Raw genomic sequence first — 21,037 nt, 5'->3', positions numbered from 1 at the left:
ATATGGTTTCATTCACCTTCATGTTCATATTAAAACAAAACAAGGGCTTCCCTGGTGGCACAGTGGTTGAGAGTCTGCCTGCCGATGCAGGGGACGCGGGTTCGTGCCCCGGTCCGGGAGGATCCCACATGCCGTGGAGCGGCTGGGCCCGTGAGCCATGGCTGCTGGGCCTGTGCGTCCGGAGCCTGTGCTCCACAACAGGAGAGGCCACAACAGTGAGAGGCCCGCGTACCAGGAAAAAAAAAAATTGTCAAAGATATCTGCCATTGTAGAGGTTGGATTCCATTGTGGGAAGGGAGGGTAAGGAAAGAGATAATAAATGATAGATGTAATAAGTAATTCTTTAAAAAAAAAAAAAACAAAACAAAATAGGATATCTCATTTAAAACTCTGGATACCTACCTTCTCTTGAAAAATCAGGAAACCTTGCCAATCCAGGTCTGCATTTCTGAATTTGGCAGCCAGCTGTATCTCCTCATCAGCATAGTTGCATTGAATGTCTGCTAACTTACTTCAGGCCTGATTAGTACATTTATATTTCTTATCAGGCCTCTGCAGACATTTGCATTTGTAATTCCTGTTCTCCGAACTTTAATCTATTTAAAATAGTTTCCTCTTGTTTCATTTCTATCATTTTTTGTGTGTGTATTTCTGCTTTGAAAACTATTCTTTTATTGAAGAAGATGGATGTAAAATTGGTATTTTCTCCTTCCCACTGTCACCAGCGCCCTGTTTACTTAACTTCCCAAGCAGTGGGCCTATTGTCCCATATTTTTCTTGAATTGAATGCAGCAACAAATGTTCCTTTTCTTTCCTTTATGAGACTGATGTTATTGTTAGAAGTATACACTCCCCTCCTCATCTTTTAAAAATCTTCCTTTACATTTATTAAACTAAACCTTCAGGGATTATAATTCCCAATAATCTATACTTTGTTGATCTGGTGTATATTTTATTCCATCCTTGTCATCAAAAGAAATTCTTAAACCAGGAATGGGTAATGAATAAAGAGAAAGACCCATGGTTTCATGTTTCAAGGCCTGTGTGGGGAAAATCAAACTCTAATAACAAAGAATTATTTTGGACATCTGAATTATTCATTTTATTTTGAGAATAGTTAATGCATACCTGAGAAAGGATAATGCTCTTAATTTATAATAATGCCAGGTTATAAATGTTACTCTGTTTATTGACTACTATGAGGACAAATGACAAGCTTGGAAAAATATCCACATGTGTATTTTCTTAATACACAGTACCTGTAACACTTCCTTTCTGGAACATCAGATTATCCCAGGCATCTATTGGCAGCAAACCAAGAAATCACTCTGTTGATTTTATTCCCTTGTAGAACAGCATACATGTTCTTTGCAGCTTCAGAATTCAATCACAGCAGTTACAATTTCTCCAATACCCATTATGGCCAAAACCAGTGTAGTACATTGTGTTTTTCACATTCTCTTAAAAAGGAAGCACATTCCTGATCCATACCCCTAGGTTCTAGGTTTAACCCCTAGGTTAAAGTCTTTAGCAAATTGCTAAAGACTTTAAATAGGAAAATGTGATATATTTATTTTCTTTAATAACAGAGTTTTAATTCTTTTTTTCTTCAGAACTTTTTTTTGATATTCCTTGTTGGATGGAATTGTATAAGATTTCTTAGCTTATATTTGAAAGTCATAGAGAAAGAAGATAAGTCACCTTAAAGGAATTAAACTAGAAAAATAAGAGAAAACATACAAAGCTGATTTTAGACCCCTGATTTCTTTGAACAAAGGTGGCTTTAAATCCACCAAGTGCTCTTGGTGATGCTAAATGTTTTCTCTCTGCTCTTTAATGAGGAGCTGGCAGTCATTTAGTGCAGAGTTTTAGCTGGGAAGAGCATAAATACCTATGTTCAGGTAGTTTTGTTTTCTATCCTGAAATATTTTCTTAAAATTCTATATTTGGAGTAAAAATATATGCCTTCTAGAAATACAAACCATAGTGTGCCTTCTTTCATGGACTGAGGGCCATCTGATTTTCAATTACATGACAAATTAATATGTTCCAGAATACAAGTCATTCCATGAAAAGTGAAGGCATAAAGAACATATGATATGCATATTAATAAGGTTATGCTACTTTCATTATTGCATTGAGTTTGTGACACTACAAGTTACTTAAAAATTCAAACCAGGTATTAAAACTAAGTGCACCCCAAAAGAAAGATACACACCAACTTTGTTTTAAAAGAAACAGTATTTATTAAGAAATTATATGCTGAATTCTCCTACAGTCTGTGAAGATGGTTTCTTCCATTTCCACAGCACAAGACAATGGCTAAGGGCATCTGGAAAACACTTGCAATACCAGGAAATGGAGAGTTCTTAGTAATAGAAGATGAACTGAAGTGATATATGTACTAATTTGAACTTTTGGATCCAAAGACAAGGCAATCATCCCTGCCGATCTAGTTCTTACCTGTATGGGCATTAAAACCTGTCCATGGGATCTCCTACCCAGACTGAAATATTGGGTAATAATCGGGTCATTTCAGTTCAGTAGAGCAGAGAATGCTCAATTTAATCACAGGTCAAACCAACAGTCCTTTATCTATTGAATTACATCTGAAATATTTGCATTTTTTATTAATAAAAATGGTGCTTATTGAGGGCAGAAATAAAACTTTTCAAGTATTTTATCCTTATGATCTGAAGTACTTTAAACTATAACTTAAAATAAATTATAAAAACTAGCATACAATGCATCTTTTCTTACATGACATTGTTGGAAATAAGTTTTAAGTGTATAATTGCAATATCACCTGACTTTTATATATGATCAACAGTAAAACATGCTAATCATAAAAATAGCTTTTACAAATATACATTTGTATACAGTGTCTCCCTTACCATTCATAAATGTCCTCCACATTTTAAGACTTAAAAAAAAAAACATAATTAGCAAAGGGAAAAAAACACATTTACAATCTAAACCATAAAAACCTGACAAGTATACAGCTTAGAACATAGAAGAGATGGAATTTCTAAAATTGAACAATACTGTCCATTTTATTTGGGTTTTTATAAATTGAACCAAAGATACTGTTATGCAGTAAGAAGCCTCCTTTCACATTTCTGGGTGTTGTCACAGTTTCTTTTCTGCTTTTATGGCATCATTCATTACTTCACATCACTTTATCTGTAGAAACTGAGAAAAGAAAAAAGTATTTTAAAATATAGAGATTTATGTTTTATTGCTGATAGCATGCATAAATAAATAAGTTGGAATTTAAGGCTAATTAGGAGAAGGATAAAACAAGTCTTAAGTCTTTAGGACAAATACTTTTGAGAAGCTTAAGTTCTCAGATCCTTTGTTGTACACAACACTAAAATTATTTATATTTATAGAATGATACAATTTTTAAAAATCCGGCTAATTTACTGACTGAGATCAACAATTATTTTTCAACCTGAGTTCTTGTCCAGGTCAGAAGAGAACCACTTGAAGTTCTAGGCTAGGGAAAGAGATTTGGGCTGCTCATGAATCTTTGCTGCCCCTAAAGAGTGAACATAGGATATTTTTCCCCTGGCAAAGGCTTTGAACAGTGCATTCCTAAGCCTTACATACCTGGGATAAGAGAAAAAGCCAATACAGGGCTCTGATCTGAGTTACACAACCTTGGTTGCAAAAGAAGAAAGCTAGAGGCAGGAAGGACAGTGGAAGACTCATGGTGCAACCATGAGCCAGAAAACACCATATAAGAGTCAAAATTCAATTGGTTGAATAACTGAATTGAGAAATTAAATATGAATATGAAGATAAAATAATGCAAGTTTATTTAGATTAGTGGAGAAAGGCATTTATTTATCCTAGAATCCTATTAAGTTCAAGGTCTTTCTATTTAGGTAAAAAGTATAATTACACCTATTATCCAACAACTTCAAAGGTTTTTTGCAGTTAGATGGGTAACCTATGTGTATGTCTTATGAACCAAAGACAAGCAAATCAATTTGGATGGGAGTTGCTGCGAGAAGAACATCGTGCATCAGTTATCAATATTGGGGGAGCAGAATACTTTGCAGTGCTCCTGGTTATCAATACCAGGGGAGAACTACAAACATTTTTGTCTTTGTATTTTGGTATCAAAGTTGTCAAGGAAAACCTAACACAGTCAAACATTGGATGGAACGACACTTTACAGCTCTAATAGTATGTGCTGGTCCCTATAGATAGCAAGTCTCCCTGGCAGTGGATGGAGGGCAATTGGTCTATGACTATCCCTGTTGCTTCTGTAGAAGGACCTGGAAGCCACTCTTATGGAGTTTGAAATACTAAAATATGGAGGTGTGTCTGAGGACCTCTGACATACACATTTAAGCAGGACAAAGGAATTTATATATTTAATTAGCTTAAAACAGGGAAAGTATTTCCATACAATGCTGTAAGACTGACTGCATGGGCTCTTTATTTCTCAGTAAGAAAGTACTCCAGACTCAAGGCCCATTCTTATGTGGCTGAGTGAGGGCTGACAGATCATATGTACAGGCTACACTTTCCAATAGTTGCTGACTTCTATGAGTAGCCACAGAATTAGGTAACTTGACCATTTGTTAAAGATTTGAGGCCTGTGATATAGAGCTTATGAAAAAGACTGATATGGCAGTTGAGATGGTGAGAGTTGCTCTGGGTGTCTGCAGCTTCACGTCACATGTCCTACCAAGATCACAGTCGAAAGGAACTCAGTGAACCTGGATGGTATTTTCTCTTCCTTCATGGGTGTGCAACTTTCACACTCAAGAGTAGATGTACACCTCAATAAATGTAGTTAACTGGATATCATCTTCCTTAGTGAGTACATGTCTTTTAATTCTAGGAAGATTTAGAATTGAACATAAAATGTTGACAAGAACAGAAATCATAGTACTAATATTTTTGTGTTAAGAAATCTGTGAACATTTGGTACTGTAAACATGTTATTTCAGATAATTTAGTCTCTTAATGTGACAGTCTTATGATTTCAGCTTAGAATATGCAATTAAAAATTGAGACATACGATTGCAGTTTTGTGATCTGAAATCTTACATCCACATCTTATGTTCATATGTGATATTAGAAAGTCTAAGAAAACTTTAGGCCATCATATGGATACATTTAACTTACTAGATTTTAAGAATTATCTCATTCTCAGAAAGATTTTGTTAAACCAGATGAATGAAGTACTTAAAAACATGATATATAATATGTAAAAAATTACAAATGTCACTTACAACATTTAATTAACTAATCAGGGACAATCATTTTTCAAAAGGACTCTTAGAAGTACTTTTGTAAAACTTCCTCTACTTATAAATATAATCCTACGAATAAATGCCTAACAATTTTGATTAAAAACTTTCATAAATCAAACAACTAAAAATAACAAAATATATACCCTTAATAGTCTTTTCTCCAGTCAAAGCATTAAAAAGATTTATATCCCCAGGAAAGAAAATTTCATGGGTGAGGCCTAAGTACATTTTGATATTTTGATATTCTCTCTCTCTCTCTCTGTCTCTCTGTCTCTCTCTCTCTCTCTCTCAGTTTTTGTTTCTCTCCCTCAGTCCCTCTTTCTTTTTCTTCTTCCTCTCTTCTTCCTCATGCAATCTATACTATATCCTTACTGATCAAACATATATGTACTTTTTAAAATGAAAACGTTATTATTTGTGTTCTTTATGTAGTGCCAGGCTGTGTGCCTGTACGTGGGAAGAGTAAATTAATCTTTAAAGCACAAAGTCTTGAACTTAATGGTTCAAAGTCAGTGTTCTACTTTTTTGCATGGCGTAAATGAGATTTTGTACATTTCCTGTAGGCGCATACCAAAAGTCATCCCTTATCAATGCAAAATGAATACCTTAATAAAGAGAATTAAACTTAGCCTATAGAGTGGTACTGACATGCAGACACAAGGCATTTTGGTTTGGGGGTTTTGATGGATAACACCTGTGTGCAGGAAGGAACTGAGGCTCTTTATATGCTCACAATGCACTTTTTCCTCCAAGGCCTCCATTGATCACTTTTTTATTACATATGGAAGATGCTTAAAATGTTGCAGCAGCTGTGTATGTAAAGTTTACTAATCATTGTGTTTCTTCAGGTTAAGTAATGGCAGGTGACATTAATTTAGTATATTCTCACACCATCCTGCTGGTCTCAAAAAAGGTAATGAATGGTTGTTTAGCAACAATCTATTTTGTTTGGAAGAAAAACGCAGCCTGCAGATTTTTTGTGCATATTCCATTACCCCAGTATGATTTCTCCTCAACCCTTCCTTTATTCCTTAATGGTAAATGATTACATACAAATAATTATCCTGGAAAGAAGAAAGGTAGGTTTGGAAATAATTTATTGAAGTCTTATTTCCTTGTCATAAAACTTCAAAACATTTGCTTGTCACTAGTACAAGACAAAAGCTTCATTAACTTTGCACTGTGAAATATGGATATAAGTCATGAATAGAATTCTCCTTATCTAAAACAACAAAATATATTCACCCTGGGACTTCCCTGGTGGCACAGTGGTTAAGAATCCACCTGCCAATGCAGGGAACACAGGTTCGATCCCTGGTCTGGGAAGGTCCCACATGCAGTGGAGCACTAAGCCCGTGTGCCACAACTACTGAGCCCACGTGCCACAGCTACTGAAGCCCACGTGCCTAGAGCCCGTGCTCCACAAGAGAAGCCACTGCAATGAGAAGTCCGCGCACCTCAACGAAGAGTAGCCCCCACTCGTCACAACTAGAGAAAGTCCACGCACAGTAACGAAGACCCAATGCAGCCAAAAATAAATAAATAAATAAATAAATAAATAAATAAATAAATTTATTTATTTAAAAAAAGAAAGAAATATATATATATATATTCACCCTACTTTCCATAGAACTTGTAGTCTGAGAAAAGACTAGCTGTTTGCTTCTAAAGGCATGGGAGGAAGGAAGAACTATGACATTCTTGCTGCTTTTTTTCAAAAAAGACAGCTGCTTAAGGAGCTGATTGGTTTAGTATAATGTGAAATTAATTGTGCTTTCCTTCTCTTGACTAGTGGGTAATTTATCTTCTGGCTGTATAGGAGCTTGGATGCTTTTAAAATAAATTCTCCTGGTGATGAATTCTTTTTCAACTCAATCTCTCCTATTTCTGGAAAACAACAAAAAAGAGCCACTCAAATGGGCTTAGTTTGTATTGGTCCAAGCAATTTACTTCTATTTGACAAAGATGAAAAGGGTAGTATTAATCTACAGGGAAAGCACATTTAATTTTAAACCTCATGCATTAATATATTTGAAATACAATAAGTACAGCAATATATTGAATAAATACACGTTATTTAGAGTTTTACCAAAAAAACCCCATAATACTTTAAAAGAAATATTCTTTCTTTCATGTCAGAAATGCTTCTGGTTACCTTTTTTTTCTATTTGAGATATATAACTAATAAATAAATATAGATAATCTATATTTCTAAATAGCATCTACAGAGCAAAAAAGGTAAATGAAAATATGTGGGTAATGCAAGCTATATAATATTTTATGGAAAAGCAAGTCTCATGAACAAGAATAATCTATATTTGTTGTCATCATTAATTATGTTTATTGAGTAATTATTCAGCCATTCACTGTTTATAGACAATGTGAATACATTGGCTTTTACAAATCCCTTATTACAAATGAGATCCAATTCAATTCAATTCAAATTTCTAAATAACAATAACAGATTCCCAGGAGCGACTGTTCATTATAAAGTAAAACTTACCTTCTATTAATAAGCTCTTGGGGCCAAAATTACATTATACTGTAAGGTGAAAGAATCACATAAGAAAATCCATAATGGAATGAATACCAAGAGGGCAGTAACTCACCGGAATGGTACAAATGAAGGCAGCTGCTCTACTTTGTGATTCTTGGAGGCTGATAGTCTCCAATCCTGGTGATAGGAGTACAGTAGGATAACTAAATTGTCAGTTTAGAAATCCCACTAGGGGATTCAAGATAGAAAGGGAATTTTAAGGGAGTTTAGGATACTGTTATAAGCTAATGACCACTCAAGGAAAGAATCCAGTAACCTAGCAACAATCTACACTACCTTGAAGGAAGACCAGGTACATCCAAGCACCAGACACACTCAAGCCACAAACCCTGATAGTTAAAACACAAGGCAATAGATATGGAGTCTGAATATTGTGACATGAAGTCAGACAGTTAATAATTCTTGAAGAGTAGCACTTTTGCATGTAGTCAAGACAGAAATATAGGTGAAAGGGGACATTATACCGAAACCTGAGATGAATTACCATATTTTATTAATAGTATATGTTACCATCCTTTTGCTAATAATATACATATGATTTACATAGTGCCACGATAGTCCCAGTTAAACCACATAGGGTCAAAGGAGGAGCTAATGATGTAAGCATCGACGTCTGCTCAAGAATGTGGAAGAAGGTGATTTTCTCTCCCTCCCCACTTTTGTTTATGAAAATAAAGTCCTCTCAGTCCTTGACGCAGAGCCCCTACCACCTGCCCACTTGTATTTCTCACAAGCATCCTATGTTAATAAACTCACTCTTTGCCTGCCACTTTGCTTCTCATTGAATTCTTTCTGCACCGACACAAAATAACCTGAGCTTCAGTAAATCCTGACACCAGATGAGCAGTTTCGATGAAAAGACAGGGGGTTTGAGTCCCCTCCTAAGTCAGGGATCATGGGTTCAAGTCCCAGTCTGAGTTTTGGCTAGTTCGAGTCCCACCTGAAAATTAGTGCAGTTTCACTAGGGTGATGACCATTTAGGGAAGGAGGGTGTGGAAAACAGAGGAGAAAACAAGAGTGTAGTAACCAGCCAGAAATTTGGAAATAAGATGATCAAATTGTCTTCTGAGACTATAACTTGAAGATCAAAACTGAAGTGATCAGGGCAGAAAATATGTAATGTCACTGAAGACAGGCTGAAGCTTTTAGGGTCTCTGAGACTTGATTAGAACATAACTGAAGATTATTAAATCAGCCAAAGGAAAAAAATATGTTGATTTGAGAGAGACTTGTTTGGCACTGAAAGCACAGATAAACAGGAAAGTCTCAGAGGGCAGTTTGGTTGTGCCATTCAGGGGCTGTCCACAGGAGAAGGTGGCCAGACCCTGAAAGTGTACTTGGCCTGTAATGACAGGTATATTCCTATTACAGACATGGACACATCAGGCAGACTAAGAACATTCAATTAACACTCTGTTCTAAATCCATGCTTTCCAAGTAGATCTTCTGATTACAATTCTGAGCAGCTTGATTTACTGCAAGAGAATGCTCAGGCCAGAGAACATTGGGCTAACCTCTCTTTCAGTTAGTCTCCCTATAAATGCATAAACAGATCTGGGTTGATTGGCCAGCCTATTCCAGATTGGTTAACATTTGTCTGAGGTACTGTTCTTGTCCCAGCCTGCTGACAAAGAAGTTCTGGGAGCCTGGGAGGCTAGCCCCAGGTTATGGATTGTGGAGGATTGTAATGAGACCTTGTGGACATGCTTTGCCAGGTGATCTCTCCTGGTTTTACCAATGCTTGCCATGTGCATTTCAAGGTCAGGCAATATTGATAAAGCTACATGACAAGGAATAGAAGACTTCATCAAATATGAGCAGTAAGGAATAATTCAAAAAGACACATGCACCCCAATGTTCATTTCAGCACTACTTACAATAACCAGGTCATGGAAGCAACATAAGTGCCCACTGACAGACGAATGGATAAAGAAAATGTGGTACATATATACAGTGGACTGTTAGCCATAAAACGGAAAGGAATCGGGTCATTTGTAGAGATGTGGATGGACCTAGAGACTGTCATACAGAGTGAAGTAAGTCAAAAAGAGATAAACAAATATCTTATATTAACACATATATGTGGAATCTAGAAAAATGGTACAGATGAACTGGTTTACAAGGCAGAAATAGAGACACGGATGTAGAGAACAAACTTATGGACACCAAGGGGGAAAGACGGGGTGGGATTAATTGGGAGATTGGGATTGACATATATACACTAATATGTATAAAATAGATAACTAATGAGAACCTGCTTTATAGCACAGGGAACTCTGCTGTACAGTAGAAACTAACACAACGTTGTAAAACAACTATACCCCAATTAAAAAATACATATATATCTTCATTCTGTAGGTGAAGCCACTAATGCACAGACAAGCTGAGTGACATGTCCAGGTAGTTTGTCGAAGCCTTGACTAGTTCTGGGATCCTGACTGCTATCAAGAATTCTTTTCATTACACTGTTGGTTCTCAAACTTTAGTGACTGGATTTGTTAAACTCAGATTGCTGAATTTCTGTTTTTTTAGTGTTTTGGGCTGAAAGTTGTGTCTTCTCCAAATTTGTATGTTGAAATTCTAATGCTCACTGTGATCATATTAGGAGGTAGGGATTTGGGGAAGTTATATGATCATGAGATAGAATCCTCAAAAATTGGATTAGTGTCCTTAGAAAAGAGGCCTCCCAGAGTTTCATCACACCTTCTACAATGTGAGGACACAGTGAAAAGACATCAGTCTATGAACTAAGAAGTGGGCTCTCACCAGACACCAAACAAGTCAATGCTGTGATCTTGGGCTTCCCAGCCTCCAGAACTGTGAGAAATAAGTTTGTTGTTGATAAGCCACCCAGTCTGTGGTCTATTGTTATAGTAGCCTGAATGGTCTAAGACAACTAGGTCTGAAATGAGGCCCAAGAAATTGCATTTCTTTTAAGGCTGTGAGTGATGCTAATCTGGGCATCCTGTTCTTTGAGAACTACTTTGTTTCACTGTTGAGAGGCATTCCTTGTGGGCCGCTCACATTCGTACATGTCTTGCTGAGTGCGCTAACATCACAAAACTGACTATTCTTTCTCAAAGCCCACTTCTCAGGATTATTTATTTGGCTGGCAATCCTGAGAACTGAGGACCGTCCTCAGGAATGTATCACATAGTTCTGCAATAATTCTTGTTTCCCTCTGCACAAAGAACAGTTTTGCTTACTGCTTGCTAGGAAATTGGATCTCCTAAACTCAAGGTCTCTCTCCTGCGGTGCATGCAAACTCTACCTGGCCTTCCATCTCTGACGTGGGTCTTGGGTCAAGGAAATCAGTGCAGCTATCCTGATACTTGTACTCTCTAGCTGTGAGTAGCAGAGTCTTTTGTTTCAGGAGTCTCCTGTCTTTTATCAGCATCCGTGGAACTAGGGATGTTTAATTTACTAGCTTGTATCGTTATTTTGGTGGGAGTTCTCTGGCTTCAGTTGTCCTAAATACCATCAAACTTATTTAAGTTGGGTGCATCTTGTGACCCAATCTGTAGTGCACATTAACTATAGTGATTCTTGGCAAGTTATGACTCCACTGGCCAACTGTCTTCTGGACGTGCTACCTGGTCACTCTTACTGCTTCTTTCCTATCTCCATCCCATTTTCTCTCTCCATACTTATTTTTCCCTCTGATTCCTAACAGTTCAGTTTTATAATCCACACCCATTATTCTGCCCATTATTCCCATGTCTTTATCTTATTCTCCATCTGTCTCTCATGACCAAGAGACAAAACCCTAACTATTTAAACTATATTGGATCACAAATCTCCAAATCATTATGCTTTGTTATTCCATAACCAAGTGGAAAGATGTAAAGACTGGGAAAATCAGTCATTTTCTATGGCATCATTGCATTTACTACATAAGTAATGTTCAGATGTTTGATGTCCTCTCATAAAATGAAGGAAAATACAAAACAATATTATAAAACCATCATAAAAGTAAAAGGAAAAAGAAAGCAAAATTAATGTTAATTTAACTTTATTTACCAAATTCAAATAAATTGTGTTCTTACAAATATTATAAAGTGACTGCTAAACTTTTGACATTCACGTTTTAGTTTATGACATTGATCGTATAGATACAATATAAAGAGTTTTCGATATTGAACTGAAAATAGCGTGCTAATGTAAAATTACAATTAGAAATGTCATATTTTTTATGGATATTTGGTTTGGGACATGGCTTACTATACGTGATTTAAAAAATTATTTTTAGAGTTAATTACATCATTTTTGTATCTAATTACTACTATCTCTAACAAATACATTAGTGCAGTAATAGTCTTTACGTCTAGACACACAGATCATTTGTGTTTCTGGAGTACATTTCATTTAACTGAAATCACAAATAATATTCAAATAAGAGGGGAATAGTATCTTCTCTTTTGGATTCATCATAGGAACAATTTGTTTAGTGTGGTAAAGTGCAACAATGTCAGAAGGCATACATTGTCCTCTCTATCGTCACTCCAGAAGCATTGGCAAATCAGAGTAACAGAGGAGTTAAGCAGGTTACCTAGGATTGTAGAATGATCTTTTCTAACCTCCCAACCAAAACAGCAGGGCTTTCCATTGCTGGTGGGTACATAGCTTTGCCTTGACCAACTTAGGGGGATACAGAACTCTTTACCTCACAAGGAATCTTGCTCCATTTGTAGATAATAGTGGCTAGAAGAGAATTTGCTTCGTTGACTCTAAATCTGCTAATTGGCTGAACTATATATTGAGACAAAACCTAGAGTGTGGTGACAAATCAGACAGTCAGACAGAATTTGAGAGGTATAGAAGTACCAGGAGATTCCCATCTATGGGACATGGATTCAGGTCATTTCTCCAAAGTTAGTAAGAGAGAGGAAGACACAGACAAACTCCAGGGGGAGGTGAACTGGTATCAGACAGAACATTAGAGCAGGAATCTGAAGAATAAGATTTTCTTGTTTTGATTCATTTATTCATTTATATTTTGGGACCCCATTTGTTCCCAGGAATAAGGAAGGATCCAGTTGTTAGAATAAACCTAGAGAAACTAATAAGTTTACAGTAAGAGAAACAACAAGAATGTCTTACAGTCTGAAGCATCTGCATTACTTAGCTAAGACTCCCTTAATTTGCCCCAAGTAGAGATTGGGTTGGGCTATTCTTAGCATCTGGGACTGGGTTAACACTGTGGGTATGGACCACAAACATCATAATAACTTTTATTTGTATAGTGTGTGAAAATTTTATAAAACACTTTATACATATATTCCCATTTGATTTTTATGAGAAACCATTGAGGTAGGGTGTTGGGCAAGAATCATCCTCATATCAGTCACAAATCCTTGGATCAGGCAGTGAGTGTCTTGACTAAATCAAACCCAGGCTGCTTTATTTAAGACCAGTGCTTTCTCTAATATTCTGTTCTGCCCAGTTGTGAGAAGAACAGTAAGCAGGCAGACTGGGCACATCATTAATTTTAGCACAGGTGATCTCAACTGGGATGTGAAAATACACTGGTGTTCCTATGATGAGTGGGACAAAAGAGATGGAATTACTGGGAAAGTACTAGGATTTGCATATAACCTCCCACCTGCCTTTCTCTGGATTCTTTTTAAAGTCCTGTCTTGAATTAATTCAAAATCATTTAAATTAAAAACTTGCTTTAGGTATCTGTCTAAAGGAGAGCACTAAATCCTAACCACTAGACCACCAGGGAACTTAGGCCTCTGTCTAAAGGAGACTTTTTATGTTGTAAAAATACATTTGATTAAGAAAAAAGAACATTTAACTTCAGAGTAAAATTATCTAATGTGGGTTACAAGTTTTATTATTTAAAGAGTCTGGGGCTTCCCTGGTGGCACAGTGGTTGAGAGTCCGCCTGCCGATGCAGGGGACATGGGTTCGTGCCCCGGTCCGGGAAGATCCCACATGCTGCGGAGCAGCTGGGCCCGTGAGCCATGGCTGCTGAGCTTGCACGTCCGGAGCCTGTGTTCTGCAACGGGAGAGGCCACAACACTGAGAGGCCCGTGTACCACAAAAAAAAAAAAAAAAGTCTGTGTAAAATTTAATGATTTACTACTGAAAATTATATGATTTATCAGAGCTTGAATGTCCTATTATACAAAGTATTAAAACATTTCTTTTAATTTTCCCCAGACTGTTCCCTGATACTTTCTGAAGATAATTATAATTGTGTTTTGAGTGTTTTGGGCTCACTGACAATCATATTTGAGTAGCTGAATTGATAAATTATAGTAATTTTATTTGGCACATAACTTGTATTTGATCATACATTGATTTCTGATTTCTCATGCTAATTATACAGTGTCTAACAACCATTAGCTACTCCCAGGGCTGGTAAAGATAATGATAATTTTAAGATAATACTCCAAATTGCTTAAGTTAATTCCAGTGCTAGAAGCCAAATGCTGATTAATGCTAAGATTATTATGAACTTTGAAATTTTACACATTTTACTGCTTTCTACAGTTCTTTGGGTAATTAGTTTTGACACCACAAGAAGAAATATTTTTTTTTTTAAGAAGAAATATTTTAAAAATTACTTTATATATAACTGAAAATGTGATTTAGAATTGATTGGTTTAGAGGCTGAATTTTAAAAGCCATTGGAAATTGTATAGTTAATTCATGACTATTCAGAATAGCTGGGGGAAGGTTTTTATGGTTATTTAACAATTCTCATTTAATTTAATTAAATTTACTGTATACACCTGTCAAAGAATTAGAAAATAAAATAGCTTCAATTTCAAAATTGAGCAAAATTAATCTGAGAGAGCAAGTGAAATAGTGAAGTGAAAGAAATAATTATGCTATTATTGTATTAATAAAGCCTTGTTTATCAGTATATTCGAGAAATACAGTTAATTAAAAAATCTTAAGCTTTGGAATATTATCAAAATACTCTTAGCACTCAAATTATGCTGGATGTAATAAAATCCTGAATGACTCAGAGAGATTTCAGAGTCATAGTGCCTTGGATTATTATGATTGTAAAAAATTCTGAGAATTGTAACATGTAGAAGGAATTGGAAATTGGTCTTTGTCATATCCACTGATAGCTGCTTTTTGAAATATACTTGGGATACCAGCTCACTTACCTCTGTTTTCCTTTTTATATTACAAGAGAATGTAGAATTTAGAAATAGTATCAGCTGTATGATCATTCTGATGTGGATAAAGATAAATAAGTGCTGGGAGCATTTTAATTCAATAAATTGATGAAATAATTTAACATAAGCTGAGTTCTCTCCTAGAAAATTTCTGTGAGAAAATCTTTCCCCAAATCAGAAAACAAACTTTTATTTGAAAAGATTTTTCCTTTATAATTAGATTCCTCTAGGAAGTCATATTTTATGGACCTGAACAGAATGCTGTATCATCACCTGTTCATCAGATTTGACTTTGCAAGTACACAGAAGACTCATGATCAACAACTAAACTGTGCTGTGTGTTAAAGAGAAAGGGCACTGTGTCTGCCTGGCTTTCTGTTGTTATCACCTACCCCTGGAGTTTTTTGCTGCATAAACGCTGTGTGGTATTACTTGGCCCATAAATATAATATATCCTACATTTGCAATGTACATCTGAAATGATAAATGAGTTCTGCAGCATTTTACAAACACTCATATTAATGAAGAAAAGTCTGAGGCACAAGGAAAGAAAGTCACCTGCCCAGGATCTAATTGGAAGTGGTAAAAAATCCAGTCCAGAATCACATTAAGTTGCCCTTACTTGAAGGCCAAATTAAAATAAATGCTTGATTTGAAATAACCATCACAGAATAGATGCCCCATGTCTGAATGTAGGCAATGACATGTTCTCTGCACAAACCTTCCTCTAAAAAACGTGCGTACTTGGTGGGAGGTGCTGGGGAAATAATGGCGAGGTGAAGTTTTAGACAGAATGTCCCCAGGGATTTTGTTGGTTTGTTCGCGCCTCAGGAGCTAAATTTTGTCTAATGGAGTTTTGGGAGATGAGTGCTGGGAAGCCGATAGGGAAGGCACTTATGACAGATTTTGCATATTCCCTATTTTGCTGCTAACAATATAGGCGAGTAAAAGAGCACAGGAGACTGGCATCTGAGTCACAAAGAAGAATTACAAATATTTACTTATCTGCACATAGCCTTACTACACTTTAAATAAATTTTATTTTAGGGGGTGATGGACAATGCTATTTTTTAACTAGACTTCTATCTCATTTTTTTCTTCTTATAGCACTATCAATGCTTACATACCTATAAAGCAAAAATAATAGCTAACAGTTATTGAATATTTTAGTGCGATCATCTCATTGGCTGAACCCATTTGATCTATGAAAAGGAATAAACAATTTTATCATAAGAAAATATATCATAAGAAAATACCATACCTCACATAAGGAAAAAATCAATTATATGGGTGAATTTTTTCAACCTAATTTACTTCCAGATATAGTTACTCGATTTATGTTTACAGAGATAGTTCAAAGAAAAATGTCCTTTGCTTTTAGCATCAGTATTTATGGAGATCAAATGTGACCCCAAAGATTAGAAAATGAAATGTATCTTAAATTTTAAACCATATAAAATTCTGGGTAAAATTTGAGAATAACTGGTTTCACAGTTATTACTTTTCATATACATACCATGACATTTCAAAATCTTTCCATTCATATTAACGTTTTCCTTGTAGTAAAAGTTAAGAAGTTTTTTTTAAAGAGATGATATTGAATATTTTTTACAGGAGCAAAAATCGTTTATTTTTAGCACACAGATAAAATCCAGAAGAATGAGGTGCACTCAAGGTATTTAAATGGAGAAGCTATGCACATGATTAAAAAGACATATCAAATTTTATAAAATTTGGCATAATTTTCTAATGTGAGCTAACAAGTCAATTTGCATACAAAATTTCTGCCAATTTCAAGTAGAAAACTGTGCAAGGCAGATGACTGCAGGAGGGTGATGGCCAATCAGAATGTCATTCAGTCATCATCACATCAAGCGTGAAGTGCAGGGCAGCACGACTGAGCTCCACGTTCGCAGAATGATAAACAAACTGCTAAAGGTGTCCAAGACGTTGTTAGGTGGGCACATGCATGAAAAACATTGACTTGCATCATGAGAAAATTGTCCCTCTCAGTGTTCTTCCAGTTCTGATTGCATTAAAGAGAAAGTTTCTGCTCATGCTTGTTCTGACATTTCTCTATTACAGTCTATATTTTTTAATGAGAGAGAGCGAGAAGCAGGAACACAAGATTTTTCAACATATGAAAAAAAAACAAGCTAAATTAAAAAAAAATGTTTTGTCTTTTCATTACATATATTTAAAATATATTTCTTCCTTATGAAAAAGGATAACATGGTTTTTCATTTTTTGGAATGGACTAAAGTTTAGTTTTTTTTTTTTTTTTTTTCTTTTTGCGGTATGCGGGCCTCTCACTCTTGTGGCCTCTCCCGTTGCAGAGCACAGGCTCCGGATGCGCAGGCCCAGCGGCCATGGCTCACGGGCCCAGCCGCTCCACGGCATATGGGATCCTCCCAGACCGGGGCACGAACCTGTATCCCCTGCATCGGCAGGCGGACTCTCAACCACTGCGCCACCAGGGAGGCCCCTAAAGTTTAGTTTTAAAGATACATTTATTTTAAATTTAAAAAGATAAGACAATTTAATTAAAAAAATAAGTTAAAATACTACCAATGGTTTATAGATATGGCAAAAATCATAAGAGTACAGCACAGATTAAAATCAATAAAATCTGTGAACAGTAATCCATGAAAATATCTAAGGTCACTGGAATCTTACAGACCCTGGTGGAATCTTGATTCTGCCTTTATTATCAAGATGACCTTTGGGAAGTTACTTAACGTCTCTAAAATCAGTTACTTATAAAATACCTACTCCCCAAAGTTAATTTTGGCAATAGATGAAATGATGTATATAAAAAAACTCATTATTATCCCTGGAAGAAAGTAAAAATTGAAAAATATTATTTCCTTTTCCTCCTTTTATTTTTTGACTTGGAATGAAATAAAAATCTCTCTCTGTGTGTGTATGTGTGTGTGTATGTGTATGTATATATTATATCACACTTTTTCAGCTTTCTGCCTTTTTAAAGATAAGCTATTTTTCTACATTTTTGAGACAACTAAGCCCCAAAGATTTCACACCTTATCCAATTCACACAGCTTTAGATAACAGCTATAGATGTTACTTCCGGTAGACCACAGGCTAGCAAAGTTTGCTTTTGGGAAATGTTACTGAACATTATTACAATGTATTCCTAAAAATGTGGCAAGATAAAAAATATCAAAAATGCCCAAGGTATCCAGAATACTTAGCACGTTCCAGTTGATTAGAATCCTTATCAGACTTCCAAAGGCCTGAACTTTCATTTTATCCCAGGCTACCCTGGAGCTTGTGATTTTTCTATATTCAGAGCCATCCTAGAGACAGTGAAGGCTTGTGAGGGAAGATTCTGAGGTAGAGTAGGGATGATAAGGTGGGCTGGTTTGCACCTGTGAGAGTTTTATGCATGGGGAACAGCCAGACATAGCCCCCTACTGCTTTGGTAATGAAGACACACGATGTGGGAGTGGGTGGTGGGGTGGGAGGGTGTGAACTGAAGATGCCCCTTTGCATTTGAAATGCTGCCTGGATAAAAACTTCATACCATTGTAGGAAAATAGATTAAGGGATTAAGTTTCAGAATATAGGGCAAAGATTATAAAAGGTTGGCACTGTTTAGACAATTTCTTTTCCACTGTGATCCTATCTGTTGAACTATGAATAAAATTGAAACAAGCCATATTTTTCCTTTCTTTCAATTTCTGATCTAATGAAAAGGTTTCATAACTTTTCCCATTTCTTCTTCTGTCACAGATTATTGTATTCAGTGTAGCTTGAACAGGTATAACATTGGTTCCATCAGAAATACTGCTGTAATGACTTTCTTAGCTTGCTCAAGTACAAGTTTACTGCATTGATATTTATCAAATGATCAGAGTCATTTAACTACTTTTAAAATATTTATTCTGAAGTTTTTGAAGTTCATCACACTCAATATTTTAAAAATTAGCAGTAAAAAATCAGTAAAGTCCTATGTATATAACACTTGGTAATGGATCAATTATATTTGGAACATTAAAAAAATTCAAGGGAGGAGATTCAAGACTGTGGAAGAGTAAGACGTGGAGATCACATTCCTCCCCACAAATACATCAGAAATACAACTACATGTGGAACAACTCCTACAGAACACCTACTGAATGCTGGCAGAAGACCTCAGACTTCCCAAAAGGCAAGAAACTCCCTATGTACCTGGGTAGGGCAAAAGAAAAAAAGAAAGAACAGAGACAAAAGAATAGGGATGGAACCTGCACCAGTGGGAGGGAGCTGTGAAGGAGGAAAGGTTTCCACACAGTAGGAAGCCCCTTTGTGGGCAGAGACTGCGGGTGGCGGGGGGGGGTGGAGATTCGGAGCCATGGAGGAGAGCACAGCAACTGGGGTGCGGAGGGCAAAGCAGAGAGATTCCCACACAGAGGAATTAATGATGAAAAATCTTAAAGTGAAATTAAGAAACATTCCCATTTACCCCTGCAACAAAAAGCATAAAATATCTAGGAATACACCTACCTAAGTAGACAGAAGAACTGTATGCAGTAAACTAGAAGACACTGACAAAATAAATTAAAGATGATACAAATAGATGGAGAGATATACCATGTTCTTGGATTGGAAGAATCAACATTGTGAAAATGACTCTACTACACAAAGCAATCTACAGATTCAATGCAATCCCTATCAAACTACCACTGGCATTTTTCACAGAACTAGAACAAAAATTTTCACAATTTGTATGGAACACAAAAGACCCCGAATAGCCAAAGCAATCCTGAGAAAGAAAAACGGAGCTGGAGGAATCAGGCTCCCTGACTGCAGACTATACTATAAATCTACAGTAATCAAGATGGTATGGTACTGACAAAAAATCAGAAATATAGATCAATGGAAGAGGATAGAAAGCCCACGATAAACCCACACATTTATGGTAACCTTATCTTTGGTAAAAGAGGCAAGAATATACAGTGGAGAAAAGACAGCCTCTTCAGTAATTGGTGCTGAGGAAACTGGACAGCTACATGTAAAGGAATGATATTAGAGCACTCCCTAGCATCATACACAAAAATAAACTCAAAATGGATTAAAGACTGAAATGTAAGGCCAGACACTATAAAACTCTTCTAGGAAAACATAGGCAGAATACTGTATGATATAAATCACACCAAGCTCCTTTTTGACCCCCTCTTAGAGAAATGGAAATAAAAACAAAATTAAACTAATGGGACCTAATGAAAGTTAAAAGCTTTTGCACAGCAAAGGACACTAGAAAGATGAAAAGACAACACTCAAATGGGAGAAAATATTTGCAATTGAAGTTACTGACAAAGGATTAATCTCCAAAGTTTGCAAGAAGCTTATGTAGCTCAATTCAAAAAAAAAAAAAAAGACAAAAAACAAAACAAAACAAAAAAACAACCCAATCCAAAATTGGGCAAAAGACCTAAAGAGACATTTCTCCAAAGAAGATATACAGATTGCCAACAAACACATGAAAGAATGCTCAACATCATTAATCATTATAGAAATGCAAATCAAAACTACAGTGTGATATCATCTCACAGTGATCAGAATGACCATGATAACAAATCTACAAAAAATAAATGCTGGAGGGGGTGTGGAGGAAAGGGAACCCTCTTGACTGTTGGTGGCAATGTATATTGATACAGCCACTATGGAGAACATTATGGAGGTTCCCTAAAAAACTAAGAATAGAACAACCATACAACCCAGCAATCCCACTTCTGGGCATATATCCTGAGAAAATCATAAATCAAAAAGAGTCATGTACCAAAATATTCATTGCAACTCTATTTACAATAGCCAGGAAACGGAAGCAACCAAAGTGTCCATCAACAGTTGAATGGATAAAGAAGATGTGGCATATATACACAATGGAATATTACTCAGCCATAAAAGGAAATAAAATTGAGTTATTTGTAGTGAGTTGGATGGACATAGTGAAGTAAGTAAGTGAAGTAAGTCAGAAAGAGAAAAACAAATACCATATGTTAACACATATATATGGAACCTAAAAAAAAAATTATGAAGAACCTAGGGGCAGGACAGGAATA

At 36.0% G+C, this 21,037-nt stretch overlaps 1 protein-coding gene across 1 annotated transcript in view; it reads right to left on the bottom strand.

The window, feature by feature from the left end:
* Positions 1-3,123: 3,123 nt before the first annotated feature.
* The window catches only part of RALYL (RALY RNA binding protein like), a gene marked incomplete at its 5' end in the record, with an annotated part of 466,983 nt that continues 449,069 nt past the window's right edge, over positions 3,124-21,037 (bottom strand). The window contains one exon of the mRNA XM_081258403.1: positions 3,124-3,192. Within this exon, the coding sequence (XP_081114529.1) occupies positions 3,170-3,192 (23 nt within the window). The 3' untranslated portion in view covers positions 3,124-3,169. The remainder of the gene's footprint in view (positions 3,193-21,037) is intronic.

Source organism: Mesoplodon bidens (assembly GCF_964165515.1).
Source record: "Mesoplodon bidens genome assembly, chromosome: 16".
NCBI lineage: Eukaryota > Metazoa > Chordata > Mammalia > Artiodactyla > Ziphiidae > Mesoplodon > Mesoplodon bidens.
This window is presented reverse-complemented; position numbering and strand designations above follow the sequence as displayed.